General features: G+C 41.1%; 1 protein-coding gene across 1 annotated transcript in view; it reads left to right on the top strand.

Annotated features, from left to right (window-relative positions):
- lad1 (ladinin) overlaps positions 1–24,301 on the top strand; it is an 85,565-nt gene that overhangs the window by 41,363 nt on the left and 19,901 nt on the right. The window contains exons 8-10 of the mRNA XM_031794924.1: positions 4,838–4,883; positions 9,214–9,257; positions 23,940–24,006. Of these exons, the coding sequence (XP_031650784.1) occupies positions 4,838–4,883; positions 9,214–9,257; positions 23,940–24,006 (157 nt within the window). The remainder of the gene's footprint in view (positions 1–4,837; positions 4,884–9,213; positions 9,258–23,939; positions 24,007–24,301) is intronic.

Here is a 24,301-nt window from a genome sequence, read left to right as displayed (position 1 = left end):
TCCCCAGACCTGAATCCGATTGAGCACATCTGGGACATCATGTCTCACTCCATCCACCAGCGCCACGTTGCACCACAGACTGTCCAGGAGTTGGCGGATGCTTTAGTCCAGGTCTGGGAGGAGATCCCTCAGGAGACCATCCGCCACCTCATCAGGAGCATGCCCAGGCGTTGTAGGGAGGTCATACAGGCACGTGGAGGCCACACACACCACTGAGCCTCATTTTGACTTGTTTTAAGGACATTATATCAAAGTTGGATCAGCCTGTCGTGTGACTTCCATGGGTTGATAAATTTGATTTCCATTGATAATTTTTGTGTGATTTTGTTGTCAGCACATTCAACTATGTAAAGAAAAAATTATTTAATAAGAATATTTCATTCATTCAGATCTAGGATGTGTTATTTTAGTGTTCCCTTTATTTTTTTGAGCAGTGTATATTTGTAAACAACAGCTGGTGCATGAAATCTAAGGAAGTCTTGAGTTTTTGCTCACCTGAGGTTGAGTATCTCTTGATAAGCTGTAGACCACAATATTTACTGAGAGAGTTTTCATCTGTATTTTTCGTAGCTGTCTATATACCACCACAAACCGATGCTAGCTCTAAGACTGCACTCAATGAGCTGTATACGGCCATAAGCAAACAGGAAAGCGCTCATCCAGAGGCAGCACTCCTAGTGGCCAGGGAGTTGAACTTGTTTGGGATAGGGGGAATTATTTTGATGTCCGGATGAAAAGCGTGCACTGTGATGCAGTGCCTTAGACCACTGCACCACTTGGGAGCCCAGAGGCGGCGCTCGTTGTGGCCTGGGACTTCAATGTAGGGAATCTCGTTTTTACCTCATTTCTACTAGCATGTTAAATGTGCAACCAGATGGAAAAAAATTCTAGACCACTTTTACTCAACATACAGAGATGCGTACAAATCTCTCCAGCGCCCTCCATTTGGCAAATCTGACTAATTATTTTCTTCTGATTCCTGCTTACGAACAAAATCTAAAGCCGGAAGCACAAGTGACTCGGTCGACAAGAAAGTGGCCAGATGAAGCAGATACTAAGCTACAGAACTGTTTTGCTAGCACAGACTGGAATATGTTCCAGGATTCTTCCGATGGCATTGAGGAGTACAACACAGGCTTCATCAATAAGTGCATCAATGATGTCGTCCCCACAGTGACCACACATACTGTACATACCCCAACCAGAAGCCATGGATTACAGGCAACATCTGCACTGAGCTAAAGGGTGGAGCTGCTGCTTTCAACTGGACTCTAACCCGGAAGCTTACAAGAAATCCTGCTATGCCCTTCGACGAACCATCAAACAGGCAAAGCATTAATACAGGACTAAGATTGATACTACACCGGTTCCAACGCTTGTCGGATGTGGCAGGGCTTGCAAACTATTACAGACTACAGGCTGCTTTTTGTTCTATGTTGCTCTGTCTGTATGCTATGTCTTGCTTGTCCTATGTTGCTCTGCATGTGCTCACTGCTCAATGATTGTCTATATTGTAATTGTTTTTAATAACCTGCCCAGGGACTGCGGTTAAAATGAGCCCGGCTGGCTAAAACCGACACTTTTACTGAAATGTTGATTATTGTGAACTGTCCCTGTAAATATAAACTCAAACTCAAACAAAGGGAAGCACAGCCGTGAGCTGCCCAGTGACACGAGCCTACCAGATGAGCTGAATTACTTCTATGCTCGCGTCGAGGCAAGTAACACTGAAGCATGCATGAGAGCATCAGCTGTTCCAGACGACTGTGTGATCACGCTCTCCATAGCCAATGTGAGTAAGACCTTTTAAACAGGTTCACAAGGCTGCAGGGCCAGATGGAGTACCAGGACGTGTACTCCGAGCATGCACTGACCAACTGGCAAGTGTCTTCACTGATACTGTATCTTCAATCAGTCCCTGTCTGAGTCTGTAACACCAACATGGTTCAAGCAGACCACCATAGTCCCTATGCCCAAGACCACCAAGGTAACCTGCTTAAATGACTAGTGACTCGTAGCGCTCATGTCTGTAGCCATGAAGTGCTTTGAAAGGCTGGTCATGGTTCACATCAACACCATTTTCCCAGAAACCCTAGACCCACTCCTATTTGCATACTGCCCCAACAGATCCACAGATGATGCAATCTCTATTGCACTCAATACTGCCCTTTCCCACATGGACAAAAGGAACACCTATGTGACAATGCTATTCATTGGCTACAGCTCAGCGTTCAACACCATAGTGCCCTCAAAGCTCATCCCTAAGCTAAGGACCCTCTCGACTAAACACCTCTGCAACTGGATCCTGGACCTCCTGATGGGTCGCCCGTAGGTGGTAAGGGTAGTTAACAAAACATCCACCATGCTGATCCTCAAAAAGGGGGCCCTTCAGGGGTGCCTGCTCAGTCCCCTCCTGTACTCCCTGTTCACTCATGACTGCATGGCCAGACACGACTCCAACACCATCATCAAGTTTAACAATGACACAACAGCGGGAGGCCTGATTACCAACAACGATGAGACAGCATGTAGGGAGGAGGTCAGAGACCTGGCCGTGTGGTGCCAGGACAACAACCTCTCCCTCAACGTAATCAAGACTAAGGAGATGATTGTGGACTACAGGAAAAGGAGGACCGAACACGCCCCCATTCTCATCGACTGGGCTGCAGTGGAGCAGGTTGAGAGCTTCAAGTCCCTTGGTGTCCATATCACCAACAAACTATCTTGTTTCAAACACACTACTAAGACAGTCATGAAGAGGGCATGACAAAGCCTATTCCTAGTCATAGACTGTTCTCTCTGCTATCGCACGACAAGCGGTGCCGGAGCTCCGAGTCTAGGTCCAAAAGGCTTCTTAACAGCTTCTTCCCCCAAGCCATAAGACTCCTGAACAACTCATCAAAGGGCTACCCAGACCCACCGTTTTCACTGCTGCTACTCTCTAAGCATAGTCACTTTAACTCTAGCTACATGGAAATATTAGCTCAATGACTTCGACTAACCAGTGCCCCCGCACATTGACTCTGTACCAGTACCCGCTGTATATACAGTTGAAGTCGGAAGTTTACATGCACTTTAGCCAAATACATTTAAACTCAGTTTTTCACAATTCCTGACATTTAATCCAAGTAAAAATCCCCAGTTTTAGGTCAGTTAGGATCACCACTTTAATTTAAGAATGTGAAATGTCATAATAATAATAATAATAAGTACTAACACTTTTTTTTTCTTAAAACTTCTCAACTTTGTTGGTTAAGGGCAAGTAAACAAAGTGACAAATAAAATTGTATTTTATTCAGTTGAACTGCAGCTGGCCTAAAACAGAGCAGCACGTCTTACTCTTCATTGTTACTGGTCTTTTCACAGTCCCCAAATCCCAAAACCAGAACATATTCAAAAAGTGTACAGTATTATATAGAGCCATTATTACATGAAACTTTCTTCCATCTCATATTGCTTAAATAAACAGGAAACCTGGTTTCAAAAACAGATTAAACCTCACGGCAAAATGCTTCTCCCCTATTGGACCTAGATACTGTAGTTGGTGTGTATTGATATGTAGTCTATGTGTGTGGTTTTTACGTTGATGTAATTCTGTCCTTGAGCTGTTCTGGTCTGTTAGGGTTCTATATTATGTTCCATGTTATGGATGACCATATCAGGTCTGGAAAAGGTACTTATGATGAAACTGCAATGATGAGCTGTTCTGGTCTGTTAGGGTTCTATATTATATCATGTTATGGATGACCATATCAGGTCTGGAAAAGGTTCTTATGATGAAACTGCAATGATGAGCTGTTCTGGTCTGTTAGGGTTCTATATTATGTTCCATGTTATGGATGACCATATCAGGTCTGGAAAAGGTACTTATGATGAAACTGCAATGATGAGCTGTTCTGGTCTGTTAGGGTTCTATATTATATCATGTTATGGATGACCATATCAGGTCTGGAAAAGGTACTTATGATGAAACTGCAATGATGAGCTGTTCTGGTCTGTTAGGGTTCTATATTATGTTCCATGTTATGGATGACCATATCAGGTCTGGAAAAGGTTCTTATGATGAAACTGCAATGATGAGCTGTTCTTCTTTGTTTTTATGTTTTATAATCTCTCTGTGTTAGATCTTGCCTAGCCATCTTGTCTCAAGAGGACCACAATGGAAATAAGTCCCAGACTTTGTGTGTTATCCTCAACGATTGTAATCATCAGCATGTGTCTTTTTCAAGTTCTATGTGTGCTTGTTTTTAAAATGGTCAAATTAATCAACCAAACCAGATATTGATGAAAAACAGGCCCTACCCTGCGCTAAACCGATGTATAATCTCGGGTTCTGGTCGGGTAGCAGAGCTCTAACATACTGACTGTGATCCTTGCTACATCATGGCTGTTATGTTTGATGATCAATTATCTTTTGTTTTATCCAACTTTGTCTTTCATTCTCTCTCTCCTCTCTCTCTCCCTCTCCTTTCAATCTCTCTATCTCTTTCCACTCAATCTCTCTCTATCGCTCTCCTCTCAATCTCTCTCTATCTCTCTCTCTCTCCTCTCAATCTCTCTCTCTCAATCTCTCTCTCTCTCTCCACTCAATCTCTCTCTATCACTCTCCTCTCAATCTCTCTCTCTCCTCTCAATCTCTCTCTCTCCTCTATCCTTTCAATCTCTCTATCTCCATCTCTCTCCTCTCCATCTCTCCTCTCAATCTCTCCTCTCAATGTCTATCTCTCTCCTCTCTCTCTTCTCTCAATCTCTCTCCTATCTCTCTATCTCTCGCCTCTCTATCCTCTCAATCTCTCTCTCACCTCTCAATCTCTCTCTGTGTCTCTCTCTCTCTCAGTGCCAGCGTTCGGATGGCCTCCAAGACATTTGAACCCAGTAGCTCGGTGAGTTAAAGTTTGGGTTAAAGGTCAGGGGTTTATGATATAAAAATGATGATTTTTCTATCGCTTTGGTTTATGTGGTGTTTTTTTTTTACTATTCGTACAAAACGCCTACATGGTAACACCTGAAATGTTTCATATTGTGCACTAATTTTGTTTGAATTCAAAAATATATATATTTAACCTTTATTTAACTAGGCAAAACATGCCTAGTTTTTTGTTGCCTTGAAAACATATTTCACCACATAACCATTAATCCAAAATATACATTTACTGTGAAACACCATTAGACATTGATTTAATCACCAAAACATCATAATAATCTTCTCTATTTACTTATTTTAACAACCAGTTAATCCAATAGCAAAATAATCTAACATTTCAAAATTGTCCTTTGAATGTAAAATGGTACAGCACTGCAAATTACAGAATATATTAAAATATATGCAACTTGTATGTTTTATATCATACAATTTCATCCAGAAAGCTTTTAGACACCAGAGCGATTGAGGGAATCCTATTTACTCAGAAAAATACACTCATATGATTGGTAAGACATACAAAACCTTGCAGAAAGCCTATCCAACTGATAATCTCGTAGAAAAAAATATGAAGTACTGGAATCAAGACTTAAAAATAACTGATATAGGCACAAGATGGAGGGAGTTCTGGAACATAACTAATGAAATTACAATTATTAAAACTGTAAGCTTAATCCAGTATAAACTAATTATACAAGAGACAAAATTCACAAATTCGACAGCACAGCAGAAGTGTCATGTCTTAAATGTAAATAAAAAAAGGCCTCAACAGTTCCCCTGATGCTGCTGATGGTCATTAGTAGGCTACCAAACCTGCTTACTGCCTGTCCTCAGCACTCGGTTGTCCCACTGAGATGCCTTAGACCTCTGTGCCACTCGGGAGGATGAGCAGATATAGTTTTTCTACCCTTACTACCTGGGGGCATCAGGAAGTCCAGGATCCAGTTGCAGAGGGAGGGGTTTGTAGTCAATGAATAGCATTCTCACATAAGTGTTCCTTTTGTCCAGGTGAGAAAGGGCAGTGTGCAGTGCAATTGGGATTGCGCCATCTGTTGATCTGTTGGGGCGGTCTGCAAATTGGAGTGGGTCTAGGGTGTCCGGGAGGATGCTGTTGATGTGAGCCATGACCAGCCTTTCAAAGCACTTCATGGCTACCAACATAAGTGCTAGTAATTTAAGATGGTTACCTTCGCTTTCTTGGGCACATGGACTATTGTGGTCTGCTTGAAACATGTTGGTATTACAGACTCGGTCAGGGAGAGGTAGAAAATATCAGTGAAGACACTTGCCTGTTGGTCAATGCATGCTCTGAGTGCACATCCCGGTAATCCATCTGGCCCCGCTCAGTTTTCTCACGCAATTGCATAGCATATTTGCACATTCATCTTCTGCACATCTACCATTCCAGTATTTAATTGCTATATTGTAATTACTTCAGCACCATGGCCTATTTATAGCCTTACCTCTCTTATCTTACCTCATTTGCACTCACTGTATATATACTTTTTCTACTGTATTATTGACTGTATGTCTGTTTTACTCCATGTGTAACTCTGTGTTGCTGTTTGTGTCACACTGCTTTGCTTTATCTTGGCCAGGTCGCAGTTGTAAATGAGAACTTGTTCTCAACTAGCCTACCTGGTTAAATAAAGGTTTAATATATATATATATACTGGGGCCCCTCAGGGGTAATGCTTAGTCCTGTACTCCCTTTTATATATATATATTTGATTTATTTCACCTTTATTTAACCAGCTAGTCGAAGTTCAAAGTTCAAAGTTCCTTGGTGTCCACATCACCAACAAACTATCATGGTGCAAACATATCAAGACAGTTATCTATAGTCACTTTAAAAAAAAAATTTTTTTACATGTAACAAATGTAGGTATGGGTAAAGTAACAAATGTAGGTATGGGTAAAGTAACAAATGTAGGTATGGGTAAAGTAACAAATGTAGGTAGGGGTAAAGTAACAAATGTAGGTATGGGTAAAGTAACAAATATAAAATGTATGTCTCAGGAAATGAAAAGATTTTGTAAGAGTCCCCAGATCCTCAAAAAGTTCTACAGCTGCACCATCAAGAGCATCCTGACCTGTTGCATCACCGCCTGGCATTGCAACTGCTCGGCATCCGACTGTAAGTTCCTGCAGAGGGTAGTACGTACGGCCCAGTACATCATGGGGCCAAGCTTCCTGCCATCCAGGAACTCTATACTCTATAGGAAGGCCCCAAGAATTGTCAAAGACTCCCAAGTCATAAACTGTTCTCTCTGCTGTACCGGAGTGCCTAGGTCCAACAGGCTCCTTAACAGCTTCTACCTCCAAGCCTTAAGACTGCTGATCAAATGGCGACCTGGACTATTTGCATTGCCCCCCCACCCTTTGTTTTTACAATACTGCTGCTACTCACTGCTTATTATCTATGCATAGTCACTTTACCCCTACCTACAAGTACAAATTACCTCGACTAACCGGTACATTGACGCGGTACCCGTACCCCCTGTATATAGCCTCGATATTGTTATTTTATTGTGTTCATTTTTTAAACTTTAGTTGAATTAATTAATATTTTCTTAACTCTATTTTATTAAAAATGCATTGTTGGTTAAGGGCTTGTAAGTAATAATTTCACGGTATTGTTGTATTCGACGCAGGTGACAAATAAAATTGTATTTGTTGCGGTATTCACTTGTAGTTTCAAAACGAGGATATAGCTTGCTGCTTTATCCACACTGATTGGTGAAGTAATTTAATGTAAAAAAAACCATCATATTCAGAGGTTTAAAAAGGAACAGAAAGGAACGATATAAACCGGTACTTTATCGGGGATCAAACCAATTCAAAACTTTATTTTGCTGGTCGGAACATTGGAACGGAATCAATGAAATGATTGGAAAATAATTTAGGTTTCAACCTCTGCTTTGAATGAGTCTGCTAAATAACCCTTCGCTGCAGTCACCCTACTTTGCCTCATGGGTGGAATGTTATTAGTATTTTTCATCATTTATAAAGATTTTTTTTTTTTAATGTAAATTACAAAAGCTGTTGTTTCTATGTCAAACAGTTTAGTTATATTTCAGTCTTCTGTGATGTACATAAAGTGTAATATTGGGATGCAATCTCAACATGGAATACATTCTAACTTCTTAACCATCAAAAAGATCCCAACAAAGGATGCATTTGTTACGTACAGTACATCTCTGATCTTTAACCCTAACCCTAACCCTAACCCTAACCCATTTGTTACGTACAGTACATCTCTGATCTTAAACCCTAACCCTAACCCTAACCCATTTGTTACGTACAGTACATCTCTGATCTTAAACCCTAACCCTAACCCATTTGTTACGTACAGTACATCTCTGATCTTAAACCCTAACCCTAACCCCCTAACCCTAACCCTAACCCTAACCCATTTGTTACGTACAGTACATCTTTGATCTTAAACCCTAACCCTAACCCTAACCCATTTGTTACGTACAGTACATCTCTGATCTTGTCAATCAGCTTTTTGTTTTACTTACTGTAAAGGAAAATCAGAATAGGCATCATAATAGTACATTACAGTTTAAATCATATTTTATGTTTCTTCTTCACAGACATTTTCATTATGTTTTTTTAAAAATCTGTAGAGCAGTCAGATTAAGTAATAGTAAAATATATTTTAACAAATGAGAAGACAATCATACCAAAAGTAATGTGAGCATTTCATTGTGAAAGGGAATTACTTTATATAAACATGTATCACAGGGCCTGGACCTAAACCTAACCCTTTATATAAACATGTATCACAGGGCCTGGACCTAAACCTAACCCTTTATATAAACATGTATCACAGGGCCTGGACCTAAACCTAACCCTTTATATAAACATGTATCACAGGGCCTGGACCTAAACCTAACCCTTTATATAAACATGTATCACAAGGCCTGGACCTAAACCTAACCCTTTATATAAACATGTATCACAGGGCCTGGACCTAAACCTAACCCTTTATATAAACATGTATCACAGGGCCTGGACCTAAACCTAACCCTTTATATAAACATGTATCACAGGGCCTGGACCTAAACCTAACCCTTTATATAAACATGTATTGCAATGTGAAACTTATTTCTAGATGAAACACTGATTAAGTGAAAAAGTGACTGTGATTTTGTGTGGTCAATTGAAAATGAGTTTTGAAACGACTGCCTTTTTGATGATCTGAGTTTTGTGAAAATGCTTTTATCCACAAAGCTTTTGAAACAAGCTGTACATTCTAGTTATATAACAGTATCTGTCTTTTCCAGGACCAAACTGAGGAGCAGGACAAAGATTTACCTTTCCAAAGGAAGTGAGTCTGGTGAACATTTAACATGTTTTATACTGACACTATAAAAATATAATAATATAATAATAATGCCTGTCCGTAACCCCTAACCCTAAAATGTAACCAATATCTCTAACCCTAACCCCTAACCCTTACCCTTACCCTAAAATGTAACCCTTATCTCTAACCCTAACCCCTAACCCTTACCCTAAAATGTAACCAATATCTCTAACCCTAACCCCTAACCCTTACCCTTACCCTAAAATGTAACCCTTATCTCTAACCCTAACCCCTAACCCTTACACTAAAATGTAACCCTTATCTCTAACCCTAACCCTAAAATGTAACCCTTATCTCTAACCCTAACCCCTAACCCTAACCCTAACCCTAAAATGTAACCCTTATCTCTAACCCTTACCTTACCCTAAAATGTAACCCTTATCTTTAACCCTAACACTTACCTTACCCTAAAATGTAACCCTTATCTCTAACCCTAACCCGTAACCCTAACCCTTACCCTAAAATGTAACCCTTATCTCTAACCCTAACCCCTAACGCTAAAATGTAACCCTTATCTCTAACCCTAACCCTTACCCTTACCCTAAAATATAACCCCTAACCCTAACCCTTACCCTAAAATGTAACCCATATCTCTAACCCCAACCCTTACCCTTACCCTAAAATATAACCCCTAACCCTAACCCCTTACCCTAAAATGTAACCCTTATCTCTAACCCTAACCCCTAATCCTTACCCTTACCCTAAAATGTAACCCTTATCTCTAACCCTAACCCTAACCCCTAACCCTAGCCCTAACCCTAACCCTCTAACCCTAACCCTATAACCCCTAACCCTTACCCTAAAATGTAACCCTAACCCTTATCTCTAACCCTAACCCCTAACCCTAACCCTAAAATGTAACCCTTATCTCTAACCCTAACCCTTACCCTAAAATGTAACCCCTAACCCTAACCCCCAACCCTAATCCTAACCCTTACCCTAAATTGTAACCCTTATCTCTAACCCTAACCCTAGCCCTTACCCTTACCCTAAAATGTAACCCTTATCTCTAACCCTAACCCTTACCCTAAAATGCAAACCTTATCTCTAACCCTAACCCCTAACCCTAACCCTTACCCTTACCCTAAGATGTAACCCTTATCCCTAACCCCTAACCCCTAACCCTAACCCTTACCCTAAAATGTAACCCTTATCTCTAACCCTAACCCTAGCCCTTACCCTTACCCTAAAACGTAACCCTTATCTCTAACCCTAACCCCTAACCCTAATCCTTACCCTTACCCTAAAACGTAACCCTTATCTCTAACCCTTACCCTTACCCTAAAATGTAACACTTATCTCTAACCCTAACCCTAAAATGTAACCCTCATCTCTAAACCTAACCCCTAACCCTAGCCCTAACCCGTAGCCCTAACCCCTGACCCTAAAATGTAACCCTTATCTCTAACCCTAATCCCTAACCCTTACCCTAACCCTAAAATGTAAACCTTATCTCTAACCCTAATCCCTAACCCTTACCCTAAAATGTGACCCTTAGCCCTAACCCATAACCCTAACCCTTACCCTTACCCTCAAATGTAACCCTTATCTCTAACCCAAACCCTTACCCTAAAATATAACCCTTATCTCTAACCCTTACCCTAAAATGTAACCCTTATCTCTAATCCTAACCACTAACCCATACCCTAAAATGTAACCCTTATCTCTAACCCTAACCCCTAACCCTTACCCTTACCCTAAAATGTAACCTTATCTCTAATCCTAACCACTAACCCATACCCTAAAATGTAACCCTTATCTCTAACCCTAACCCCTAACCCTTACCCTAGAACGTAACCCTTATCTCTAACCCCTAACCCTTACCCTTGCCCTAAAATGTAACCCTTATCTCTAACCCTAACCCTAAAATGTAACTCTCATCTCTAACCCTAGCCCTAACCCGTAGCCCTAACCCCTAACCCTAAAATGTAACCCTTATCTCTAACCCTAACCCTTACCCTAAAATGTAACCCTTATCTCTAACCCTAACCCTTACCCTAAAATGGAACCCTTATCTCTAACCCCTAACCATTACCCTAAAATGTAACCCTTATCTCTAACCCTAACCCAAACCCTTACCCTAAAATGTAACCCTTATCTCTAACCCTTACCCTAAAATGTAATCCTTATCTCTAATCCTAACCACTAACCCATTCCCTAAAATGTAACCCTTATCTCTAACCCTAACCCCTAACCCTTACCCTTACCCTAAAATGTAACCCTTATCTCTAACTCTAACCCTAACCCTTACCCTAAAATGTAACCCTTATCTCTAACCCCTAACCCGTACCCTAAAATGTAACCCTTATCTCTAACCCTAACACTTACCTTACCCTAAAATGTAACCCTTATCTCTAACCCTAACCCGTAACCATAACCCTTACCCTAAAATGTAACCCTTATCTCTAACCCTAACCTTTACCCTAAAATGTAACCCTTATCTCTAACCCCTAACCCTTACCCTTACCCTAAAATGTAACCCTTATCCCTAACCCCTAACCCCTAACCCTTACCCTAAAATGTAACCCTTATCTCTAACCCTAACCCCTAACGCTAAAATGTAACCCTTATCTCTAACCCTAACCCTTACCCTTACCCTAAAATATAACCCCTAACCCTAACCCCTAACCCTAACCCTTACCCTAAAATGTAACCCTTATCTCTAACCCCAACCCTTACCCTTACCCTAAAATATAACCCCTAACCCTAACCCCTAACCCCTTACCCTAAAATGTAACCCTTATCTCTAACCCTAACCCCTAACCCTAATCCTTACCCTTACCCTAAAATGTAACCCTTATCTCTAACCCTAACCCTTACCCTTACCCTAAAATGTAACCCTTATCTCTAACCCTAACCCTTACCCTAAAATGTAACCCTTATCCCTGACCCGTAACCCTAACCCTTATCCTAAAATGTAACCCTTATCTCTAACCCTAACCCCTAACCCTAATCCTTACCCTTACCCTAAAATGTAACCCTTATCTCTAACCCTAACCCTTACCCTTACCCTAAAATGTAACCCTTATCTCTAACCCTAACCCTTACCCTAAAATGTAACCCTTATCCCTGACCCGTAACCCTAACCCTTATCCTAAAATGTAACCCTTATCTCTAACCCTAACCCCTAACCCTAACCCTTACCCTAAAATGTAACCGTTATCTCTACCCCTAACCCTTACCCTTACCCTAAAATGTAACCCTTATCTCTAACCCTAACCCTTACCCTAAAATGTAACCCTTATCCCTGACCCGTAACCCTAACCCTAACACTAACCGCTAACCCTTACCCTTACCCTAAAAATAACCCTTATCTCTAACCCTTACCCATAACCTAAAATGTAACCCTTATCTCTAACCCTAACCCCTAACCCTTACCCTTACCCTAAAATGTAACCCTTATCTCTAACTCTAACCCTAACCCTTACCCTAAAATGTAACCCTTATCTCTAACTCTAACCCTAACCCGTACCCTAAAATGTGACCCTTAGCCCTAACCCGTAACCTGTAACCCTTACCCTAAAATGTAACCCTTATCTCTAACCCTAACCCCTAACCCTTACCCTTACCCTAAAATGTAACCCTTATCTCTACCCCTAACCCTAACCCTTACCCTTATCCTAAAAAGTAACCATAACCCTTACCCTTATGCTAAAATGTAACCCTTATCTCGAACCCTAACCCTTAACCTTACCCTAAAATGTAACCCTTATCTCTACCCCAACCCCTAACCCTAACCCCTAACCCTAAAATGTAACCCTTATCTCTATCCCTATCCCTTACCCTTACCCTTAATTGTAACCCATATCTCTAACCCTAACACCTAACCCTAACCCTTATCTTTAACTCTAACCCCTAACCCTAACCCTTCCCCTAAAATGTAAATCTTATATCTAACCCTAACCCTTACCCTTACCCTAAAATGTAACACTTATCTCTAACCCTAACCCTAAAATGTAACCCTTATCTCTAACCCTAACCCCTAACACTAGCCCTAAAATGTAACCCTTATCTCTAACCCTAACCCCTAACCCTTACCCTAGAACGTAACCCTTATCTCTAACCCCTAACCCTTACCCTTACCCTAAAATGTAACCCTTATCTCTAACCCTAACCCTAAAATGTAACTCTCATCTCTAACCCTAGCCCTAACCCGTAGCCCTAACCCCTAACCCTAAAATGTAACCCTTATCTCTAACCCTAACCCTAACCCTTACCCTAAAATGTAACCCTTATCTCTAACCCTAACCCTTACCCTAAAATGGAACCCTTATCTCTAACCCCTAACCCTTACCCTAAAATGTAACCCTTATCTCTAACCCTAACCCAAACCCTTACCCTAAAATGTAACCCTTATCTCTAACCCTTACCCTAAAATGTAATCCTTATCTCTAATCCTAACCACTAACCCATTCCCTAAAATGTAACCCTTATCTCTAACCCTAACCCCTAACCCTAACCCTTACCCTAAAATGTAACCCTTATCTCTAACCCCTAACCCGTACCCTAAAATGTAACCCTTATCTCTAACCCTAACACTTACCTTACCCTAAAATGTAACCCTTATCTCTAACCCTAACCCATAACCATAACCCTTACCCTAAAATGTAACCCGTATCTCTAACCCTAACCTTTACCCTAAAATGTAACCCTTATCTCTAACCCTAACCCTTACCCTAAAATGTAACCCTTATCCCTGACCCGTAACCCTAACCCTTATCCTAAAATGTAACCCTTATCTCTAACCCTAACCCCTAACCCTAACCCTTACCCTAAAATGTAACCGTTATCTCTACCCCTAACCCTTACCCTTACCCTAAAATGTAACCCTTATCTCTAACCCTAACCCTTACCCTAAAATGTAACCCTTATCCCTGACCCGTAACCCTAACCCTAACACTAACCGCTAACCCTTACCCTTACCCTAAAATAACCCTTATCTCTAACCCTTACCCATAACCTAAAATGTAACCCTTATCTCTAACCCTAACCCCTAACCCTTACCCTTACCCTAAAATGTAACCCTTATCTCTAACTCTAACCCTAACCCTTACCCTAAAATGTAACCCTTATCTCTAACTCTAACCCTAACCCGTACCCTAAAATGTGACCCTTAGCCCTAACCCGTAACCTGTAACCCTTACCCTAAATGTAACCCTTATCTCTAACCCTAACCCCTAACCCTTACCCTTACCCTAAAATGTAACCCTTATCTCTACCCCTAACCCTAACCCTTACCCTTATCCTAAAAAGTAACCATAACCCTTACCCTTATGCTAAAATGTAACCCTTATCTCGAACCCTAACCCTTAACCTTACCCTAAAATGTAACCCTTATCTCTACCCCAACCCCTAACCCTAACCCCTAACCCTAAAATGTAACCCTTATCTCTATCCCTATCCCTTACCCTTACCCTTAATTGTAACCCATATCTCTAACCCTAACACCTAACCCTAACCCTTATCTTTAACTCTAACCCCTAACCCTAACCCTTCCCCTAAAATGTAAATCTTATATCTAACCCTAACCCTTACCCTTACCCTAAAATGTAACACTTATCTCTAACCCTAACCCTAAAATGTAACCCTTATCTCTAACCCTAACCCCTAACACTAGCCCTAAAATGTAACCCTTATCTCTAACCCTAACCCCTAACCCTTACCCTAGAACGTAACCCTTATCTCTAACCCCTAACCCTTACCCTTACCCTAAAATGTAACCCTTATCTCTAACCCTAACCCTAAAATGTAACTCTCATCTCTAACCCTAGCCCTAACCCGTAGCCCTAACCCCTAACCCTAAAATGTAACCCTTATCTCTAACCCTAACCCTAACCCTTACCCTAAAATGTAACCCTTATCTCTAACCCTAACCCTTACCCTAAAATGGAACCCTTATCTCTAACCCCTAACCCTTACCCTAAAATGTAACCCTTATCTCTAACCCTAACCCAAACCCTTACCCTAAAATGTAACCCTTATCTCTAACCCTTACCCTAAAATGTAATCCTTATCTCTAATCCTAACCACTAACCCATTCCCTAAAATGTAACCCTTATCTCTAACCCTAACCCCTAACCCTAACCCTTACCCTAAAATGTAACCCTTATCTCTAACCCCTAACCCGTACCCTAAAATGTAACCCTTATCTCTAACCCTAACACTTACCTTACCCTAAAATGTAACCCTTATCTCTAACCCTAACCCATAACCATAACCCTTACCCTAAAATGTAACCCGTATCTCTAACCCTAACCTTTACCCTAAAATGTAACCCTTATCTCTAACCCCTAACCCTAACCCTTACCCTTACCCTAAAATGTAACCCTTATCCCTAACCCCTAACCCCTAACCCTTACCCTAAAATGTAACCCTTATCTCTAACCCTAACCCCTAACGCTAAAATGTAACCCTTATCTCTAACCCCAACCCTTACCCTTACCCTAAAATATAATCCCTAACCCTAACCCCTAACCCCTTACCCTAAAATGTAACACTTATCTCTAACCCTAACCCCTAACCCTAATCCTTACCCTTACCCTAAAATGTAACCCTTATCTCTAACCCTAACCCTTACCCTTACCCTAAAATGTAACCCTTATCTCTAACCCTAACCCTTACCCTAAAATGTAACCCTTATCCCTGACCCGTAACCCTAACCCTTATCCTAAAATGTAACCCTTATCTCTAACCCTAACCCTTACCCTTACCCTAAAATGTAACCGTTATCTCTACCCCTAACCCTTACCCTTACCCTAAAATGTAACCCTTATCTCTAACCCTAACCCTTACCCTAAAATGTAACCCTTATCCCTGACCCGTAACCCTAACCCTTATCCTAAAATGTAACCCTAACCCTAACACTAACCGCTAACCCTTACCCTAAAAAAAACCCTTATCTCTAACCCTTACCATAACCTAAAATGTAACCCTTATCTCTAACCCTAACCCCTAACCCTTACCCTTACCCTAAAATGTAACCCTTATCTCTAACTCTAACCCTAACCCTTACCCTAAAATGTAACCCTTATCTCTAACTCTAACCCTAACCCGTACCCTAAAATGTGACCCTTAGCCCTAACCCGTAACCTGTAACCCTTACCATAAAATGTAACCCTTATCTCTAACCCTAACCCCTAACCCTTACCCTTACCCTAAAATGTAACCCTTATCTCTACCCCTAACCCTTACCCTTATCCTAAAATGTAACCCTAACCCTTACCCTTATGCTAAAATGTAACCCTTATCTCGAACCCTAACCCTTAACCTTACCCTAAAATGTAACCCTTATCTCTACCCCAACCCCTAACCCTAACCCCTAACCCTAAAATGTAACCCTTATCTCTATCCCTATCCCTTACCCTTAATTGTAACCCGTATCTCTAACCCTAACACCTAACCCTAACCCTTATCTTTAACTCTAACCCCTAACCCTAACCCTTCCCCTAAAATGTAAATCTTATCTCTAACCCTAACCCTTACCCTTACCCTAAAATGTAACACTTATCTAGAACCCTAACCCTAAAATGTAACCCTTATCTCTAACCCTAACCCCTAACACTAGCCCTAAAATGTAACCCTTATCTCTAACCCTAACCCCTAACCCTTACCCTAGAACGTAACCCTTATCTCTAACCCCTAACCCTTACCCTTACCCTAAAATGTAACCCTTATCTCTAACCCTAACCCTAAAATGTAACTCTCATCTCTAACCCTAGCCCTAACCCGTAGCCCTAACCCCTAACCCTAAAATGTAACCCTTATCTCTAACCCTAACCCTAACCCTTACCCTAAAATGTAACCCTTATCTCTAACCCTAACCCTTACCCTAAAATGGAACCCTTATCTCTAACCCCTAACCCTTACCCTAAAATGTAACCCTTATCTCTAACCCTAACCCAAACCCTTACCCTAAAATGTAACCCTTATCTCTAACTCTTACCCTAAAATGTAATCCTTATCTCTAATCCTAACCACTAACCCTTACCCTAAAATGTAACCCTTATCTCTAACTCTAACCCTAACCCTTACCCTAAAATGTAACCCTTATCTCTAACCCCTAACCCGTACCCTAAAATGTAACCCTTATCTCTAACCCTAACACTTACCTTACCCTAAAATGTAACCCTTATCTCTAACCCTAACCCGTAACCATAACCCTTACCCTAAAATGTAACCCTTATCTCTAACCCTAACCTTTACCCTAAAATGTAACCCTTATCTCTAACCCCTAACCCTAACCCTTACCCTTACCCTAAAATGTAACCCTTATCCCTAACCCCTAACCCCTAACCCTTAACCTAAAATGTAACCCTTATCTCTAACCCTAACCCCTAACGCTAAAATGTAACCCTTATCTCTAACCCTAACCCTTACCCTTACCCTAAAATATAACCCCTAACCCTAACCCCTAACCCTAACCCTTACCCTAAAATGTTACCCTTATCTCTAACCCCAACCCTTACCCTTACCCTAAAATATAACTCCTAACCCTAACCCCTAACCCCTTACCCTAAAATGTAACCCTTATCTCTAACCCTAACCCCTAACCCTAATCCTTACCCTTACCCTAAAATGTAACCCTTATCTCTAACCCTAACCCTTACCCTTACCCTAAAATGTAACCCTTATCTCTAACCCTAACCCTTACCCTAAAATGTAACCCCTAACCCTAACCCCCAACCCTAATCCTAACCCTTACCCTAAATTGTAACCCTTATCTCTAACCCTAACCCTAGCCCTTACCCTTACCCTAAAATGTAACCCTTATCTCTAACCCTAACCCTTACCCTTGAATGCTAACCTTATCTCTAACCCTAACCCCTAACCCTTACCCTTACCCTAAAATGTAACCCTTATCCCTAACCCCTAACCCCTAACCCTAACCCTTACCCTAAAATGTAACCCTTATCTCTAACCCTAACCCTAGCCCTTACCCTAAAATGCAAACCTTATCTCTAACCCTAACCCCTAACCCTAACCCTTACCCTTACCCTAAAATGTAACCCTTATCCCTAACCCCTAACGCCTAACCCTAACCCTTACCCTAAAATGTAACCCTTATCTCTAACCCTAACCCTAGCCCTTACCCTTACCCTAAAATGTAACCCTTATCTCTAACCCTAACCCCTAACCCTAATCCTTACCCTTACCCTAAAACGTAACCCTTATCTCTAACCCTAACCCTAAAATGTAACCCTCATCTCTAAACCTAACCCCTAACCCTAGCCCTAACCCGTAGCCCTAACCCCTGACCCTAAAATGTAACCCTTATCTCTAACCCTAATCCCTAACCCTAACCCTTGCCCTCAAATGTAACCCTTATCTCTAACCCAAACCCTTACCCTAAAATATAACCCTTATCTCTAACCCTTACCCTAAAATGTAACCCTTATCTCTAATCCTAACCACTAACCCATACCCTAAAATGTAACCCTTATCTCTAACCCTAACCCCTAACCCTTACCCTTACCCTAAAATGTAACCTTATCTCTAATCCTAACTACTAACCCATACCCTAAAATGTAACCCTTATCTCTAACCCTAACCCCTAACCCTTACCCTAGAACGTAACCCTTATCTCTAACCCCTAACCCTTACCCTTACCCTAAAATGTAACCCTTATCTCTAACCCTAACCCTAAAATGTAACTCATCTCTAACCCTAGCCCTAACCCGTAGCCCTAACCCCTAACCCTAAATGTAACCCTTATCTCTAACCCTAACCCTAACCCTTACCCTAAAATGTAACCCTTATCTCTAACCCTAACCCTTACCCTAAAATGTAACCCTTATCCCTGACCCGTAACCCTAACCCTTATCCTAAAATGTAACCCTTATCTCTAACCCTAACCCTTACCCTTACCCTAAAATGTAACCGTTATCTCTACCCCTAACCCTTACCCTTACCCTAAAATGTAACCCTTATCTCTAACCCTAACCCTTACCCTAAAATGTAACCCTTATCCCTGACCCGTAACCCTAACCCTTATCCTAAAATGTAACCCTAACCCTAACACTAACCGCTAACCCTTACCCTAAAAAAAACCCTTATCTCTAACCCTTACCATAACCTAAAATGTAACCCTTATCTCTAACCCTAACCCCTAACCCTTACCCTTACCCTAAAATGTAACCCTTATCTCTAACTCTAACCCTAACCCTTACCCTAAAATGTAACCCTTATCTCTAACTCTAACCCTAACCCGTACCCTAAAATGTGACCCTTAGCCCTAACCCGTAACCTGTAACCCTTACCATAAAATGTAACCCTTATCTCTAACCCTAACCCCTAACCCTTACCCTTACCCTAAAATGTAACCCTTATCTCTACCCCTAACCCTTACCCTTATCCTAAAATGTAACCCTAACCCTTACCCTTATGCTAAAATGTAACCCTTATCTCGAACCCTAACCCTTAACCTTACCCTAAAATGTAACCCTTATCTCTACCCCAACCCCTAACCCTAACCCCTAACCCTAAAATGTAACCCTTATCTCTATCCCTATCCCTTACCCTTAATTGTAACCCGTATCTCTAACCCTAACACCTAACCCTAACCCTTATCTTTAACTCTAACCCCTAACCCTAACCCTTCCCCTAAAATGTAAATCTTATCTCTAACCCTAACCCTTACCCTTACCCTAAAATGTAACACTTATCTAGAACCCTAACCCTAAAATGTAACCCTTATCTCTAACCCTAACCCCTAACACTAGCCCTAAAATGTAACCCTTATCTCTAACCCTAACCCCTAACCCTTACCCTAGAACGTAACCCTTATCTCTAACCCCTAACCCTTACCCTTACCCTAAAATGTAACCCTTATCTCTAACCCTAACCCTAAAATGTAACTCTCATCTCTAACCCTAGCCCTAACCCGTAGCCCTAACCCCTAACCCTAAAATGTAACCCTTATCTCTAACCCTAACCCTAACCCTTACCCTAAAATGTAACCCTTATCTCTAACCCTAACCCTTACCCTAAAATGGAACCCTTATCTCTAACCCCTAACCCTTACCCTAAAATGTAACCCTTATCTCTAACCCTAACCCAAACCCTTACCCTAAAATGTAACCCTTATCTCTAACTCTTACCCTAAAATGTAATCCTTATCTCTAATCCTAACCACTAACCCTTACCCTAAAATGTAACCCTTATCTCTAACTCTAACCCTAACCCTTACCCTAAAATGTAACCCTTATCTCTAACCCCTAACCCGTACCCTAAAATGTAACCCTTATCTCTAACCCTAACACTTACCTTACCCTAAAATGTAACCCTTATCTCTAACCCTAACCCGTAACCATAACCCTTACCCTAAAATGTAACCCTTATCTCTAACCCTAACCTTTACCCTAAAATGTAACCCTTATCTCTAACCCCTAACCCTAACCCTTACCCTTACCCTAAAATGTAACCCTTATCCCTAACCCCTAACCCCTAACCCTTAACCTAAAATGTAACCCTTATCTCTAACCCTAACCCCTAACGCTAAAATGTAACCCTTATCTCTAACCCTAACCCTTACCCTTACCCTAAAATATAACCCCTAACCCTAACCCCTAACCCTAACCCTTACCCTAAAATGTTACCCTTATCTCTAACCCCAACCCTTACCCTTACCCTAAAATATAACTCCTAACCCTAACCCCTAACCCCTTACCCTAAAATGTAACCCTTATCTCTAACCCTAACCCCTAACCCTAATCCTTACCCTTACCCTAAAATGTAACCCTTATCTCTAACCCTAACCCTTACCCTTACCCTAAAATGTAACCCTTATCTCTAACCCTAACCCCTAACGCTAAAATGTAACCCTTATCTCTAACCCTAACCCTTACCCTTACCCTAAAATATAACCCCTAACCCTAACCCCTAACCCTAACCCTTACCCTAAAATGTTACCCTTATCTCTAACCCCAACCCTTACCCTTACCCTAAAATATAACTCCTAACCCTAACCCCTAACCCCTTACCCTAAAATGTAACCCTTATCTCTAACCCTAACCCCTAACCCTAATCCTTACCCTTACCCTAAAATGTAACCCTTATCTCTAACCCTAACCCTTACCCTTACCCTAAAATGTAACCCTTATCTCTAACCCTAACCCTTACCCTAAAATGTAACCCCTAACCCTAACCCCCAACCCTAATCCTAACCCTTACCCTAAATTGTAACCCTTATCTCTAACCCTAACCCTAGCCCTTACCCTTACCCTAAAATGTAACCCTTATCTCTAACCCTAACCCTTACCCTTGAATGCTAACCTTATCTCTAACCCTAACCCCTAACCCTTACCCTTACCCTAAAATGTAACCCTTATCCCTAACCCCTAACCCCTAACCCTAACCCTTACCCTAAAATGTAACCCTTATCTCTAACCCTAACCCTAGCCCTTACCCTAAAATGCAAACCTTATCTCTAACCCTAACCCCTAACCCTAACCCTTACCCTTACCCTAAAATGTAACCCTTATCCCTAACCCCTAACGCCTAACCCTAACCCTTACCCTAAAATGTAACCCTTATCTCTAACCCTAACCCTAGCCCTTACCCTTACCCTAAAATGTAACCCTCATCTCTAACCCTAACCCCTAACCCTAATCCTTACCCTTACCCTAAAACGTAACCCTTATCTCTAACCCTAACCCTAAAATGTAACCCTCATCTCTAAACCTAACCCCTAACCCTAGCCCTAACCCGTAGCCCTAACCCCTGACCCTAAAATGTAACCCTTATCTCTAACCCTAATCCCTAACCCTAACCCTTGCCCTCAAATGTAACCCTTATCTCTAACCCAAACCCTTACCCTAAAATATAACCCTTATCTCTAACCCTTACCCTAAAATGTAACCCTTATCTCTAATCCTAACCACTAACCCATACCCTAAAATGTAACCCTTATCTCTAACCCTAACCCCTAACCCTTACCCTTACCCTAAAATGTAACCTTATCTCTAATCCTAACTACTAACCCATACCCTAAAATGTAACCCTTATCTCTAACCCTAACCCCTAACCCTTACCCTAGAACGTAACCCTTATCTCTAACCCCTAACCCTTACCCTTACCCTAAAATGTAACCCTTATCTCTAACCCTAACCCTAAAATGTAACTCATCTCTAACCCTAGCCCTAACCCGTAGCCCTAACCCCTAACCCTAAATGTAACCCTTATCTCTAACCCTAACCCTAACCCTTACCCTAAAATGTAACCCTTATCTCTAACCCTAACCCTTACCCTAAAATGGAACCCTTATCTCTAACCCTTACCCTAAAATAGAACCCTTATCTCTAACCCTAACCCAAACCCTTACCCTAAAATGTAACCCTTATCTCTAACCCTTACCCTAAAATGTAATCCTTATCTCTAATCCTAACCACTAACCCATTCCCTAAAATGTAACCCTTATCTCTAACCCTAACCCCTAACCCTTACCCTTACCCTAAAATGTAACCGTTATCTCTACCCCTAACCCTTACCCTTACCCTAAAATGTAACCCTTATCTCTAACCCTTACCCTAAAATGTAACCCTTATCCCTGACCCGTAACCCTAACCCTTATCCTAAAATGTAACCCTAACCCTAACACTAACCGCTAACCCTTACCCTTACCCTAAAAATAACCCTTATCTCTAACCCTTACCCATAACCTAAAATGTAACCCTTATCTCTAACCCTAACCCCTAACCCTTACCCTTACCCTAAAATGTAACCCTTATCTCTAACTCTAACCCTAACCCTTACCCTAAAATGTAACCCTTATCTCTAACCCCTAACCCGTACCCTAAAATGTGACCCTTAGCCCTAACCCGTAACCTGTAACCCTTACCCTAAAATGTAATCCTTATCTCTAACCCTAACCCCTAACCCTTACCCTTACCCTAAAATGTAACCCTTATCTCTACCCCTAACCCTAACCCTTACCCTTATCCTAAAATGTAACCCTAACCCTTACTCTTATGCTAAAATGTAACCCTTATCTCGAACCCTAACCCTTAACCTTACCCTAAAATGTAACCCTTATCTCTACCCCAACCCCTAACCCTAACCCCTAACCCTAAAATGTAACCCTTATCTCTAACCCTAACCCTAACCCTTAATTGTAACCCGTATCTCTAACCCTAACACCTAACCCTAACCCTTATCTTTAACTCTAACCCCTAACCCTAACCCTTCCCCTAAAATGTAAATCTTATCTCTAACCCTAACCCTTACCCTTATCCTAAAATGTAACACTTATCTCTAACCCTAACCCTAAAATGTAACCCTTATCTCTAACCCTAACCCCTAACACTAGCCCTAAAATGTAACCCTTATCTCTAACCCTAACCCCTAACCCTAACCCCAAACCCTAACCCTAACCCTAACCCTTACCCTTCCATTAAAATGTAACCCGTATCTCTAACCCTAACCCCTAACCATTACCCTAAATTGTAACCCTTATCTCTAACCCTAACCCTAAAATGTAACCCTCATCACTAATCTCTAACCCTAACCCTTAACCCTAAAATGTAACCCTAATCTCTAACCCTAAAATATAACCCTAATCTCTAACCCTAACCCTAACCCTAAAATGTAACCCTAATCTCTAACCCTTAACCCATAACCCTAACCCATAACCATAACCCTGTCCCCATTTAGTTCCAAACAGAGGGTGTCATCCCGTTCCATCCAGGAGAAGATGGAGAAACTGGCCCATGCAGCTCAGGTAGAACATCACATTACATTACACATCACATAACATTATACATAACATCACACATAACATTATACATAACATTATACATAACATTATACAACATTATACATAACATTATACATAACATTATACAACATTATACAACATTATACAACATTATACACAACATTATACATAACATTATACAACATTATACATAACAATATACGTAACAATATACAACATTATACACAACATTATACAACATTATACACAACATTATACATCACACAACATTACACACAACATCACACAACATTATACA

The sequence above is a fragment of the Oncorhynchus kisutch genome, linkage group LG17 (genome assembly GCF_002021735.2).
Source record: "Oncorhynchus kisutch isolate 150728-3 linkage group LG17, Okis_V2, whole genome shotgun sequence".
NCBI classification, from domain to species: domain Eukaryota; kingdom Metazoa; phylum Chordata; class Actinopteri; order Salmoniformes; family Salmonidae; genus Oncorhynchus; species Oncorhynchus kisutch.
This window is presented reverse-complemented; position numbering and strand designations above follow the sequence as displayed.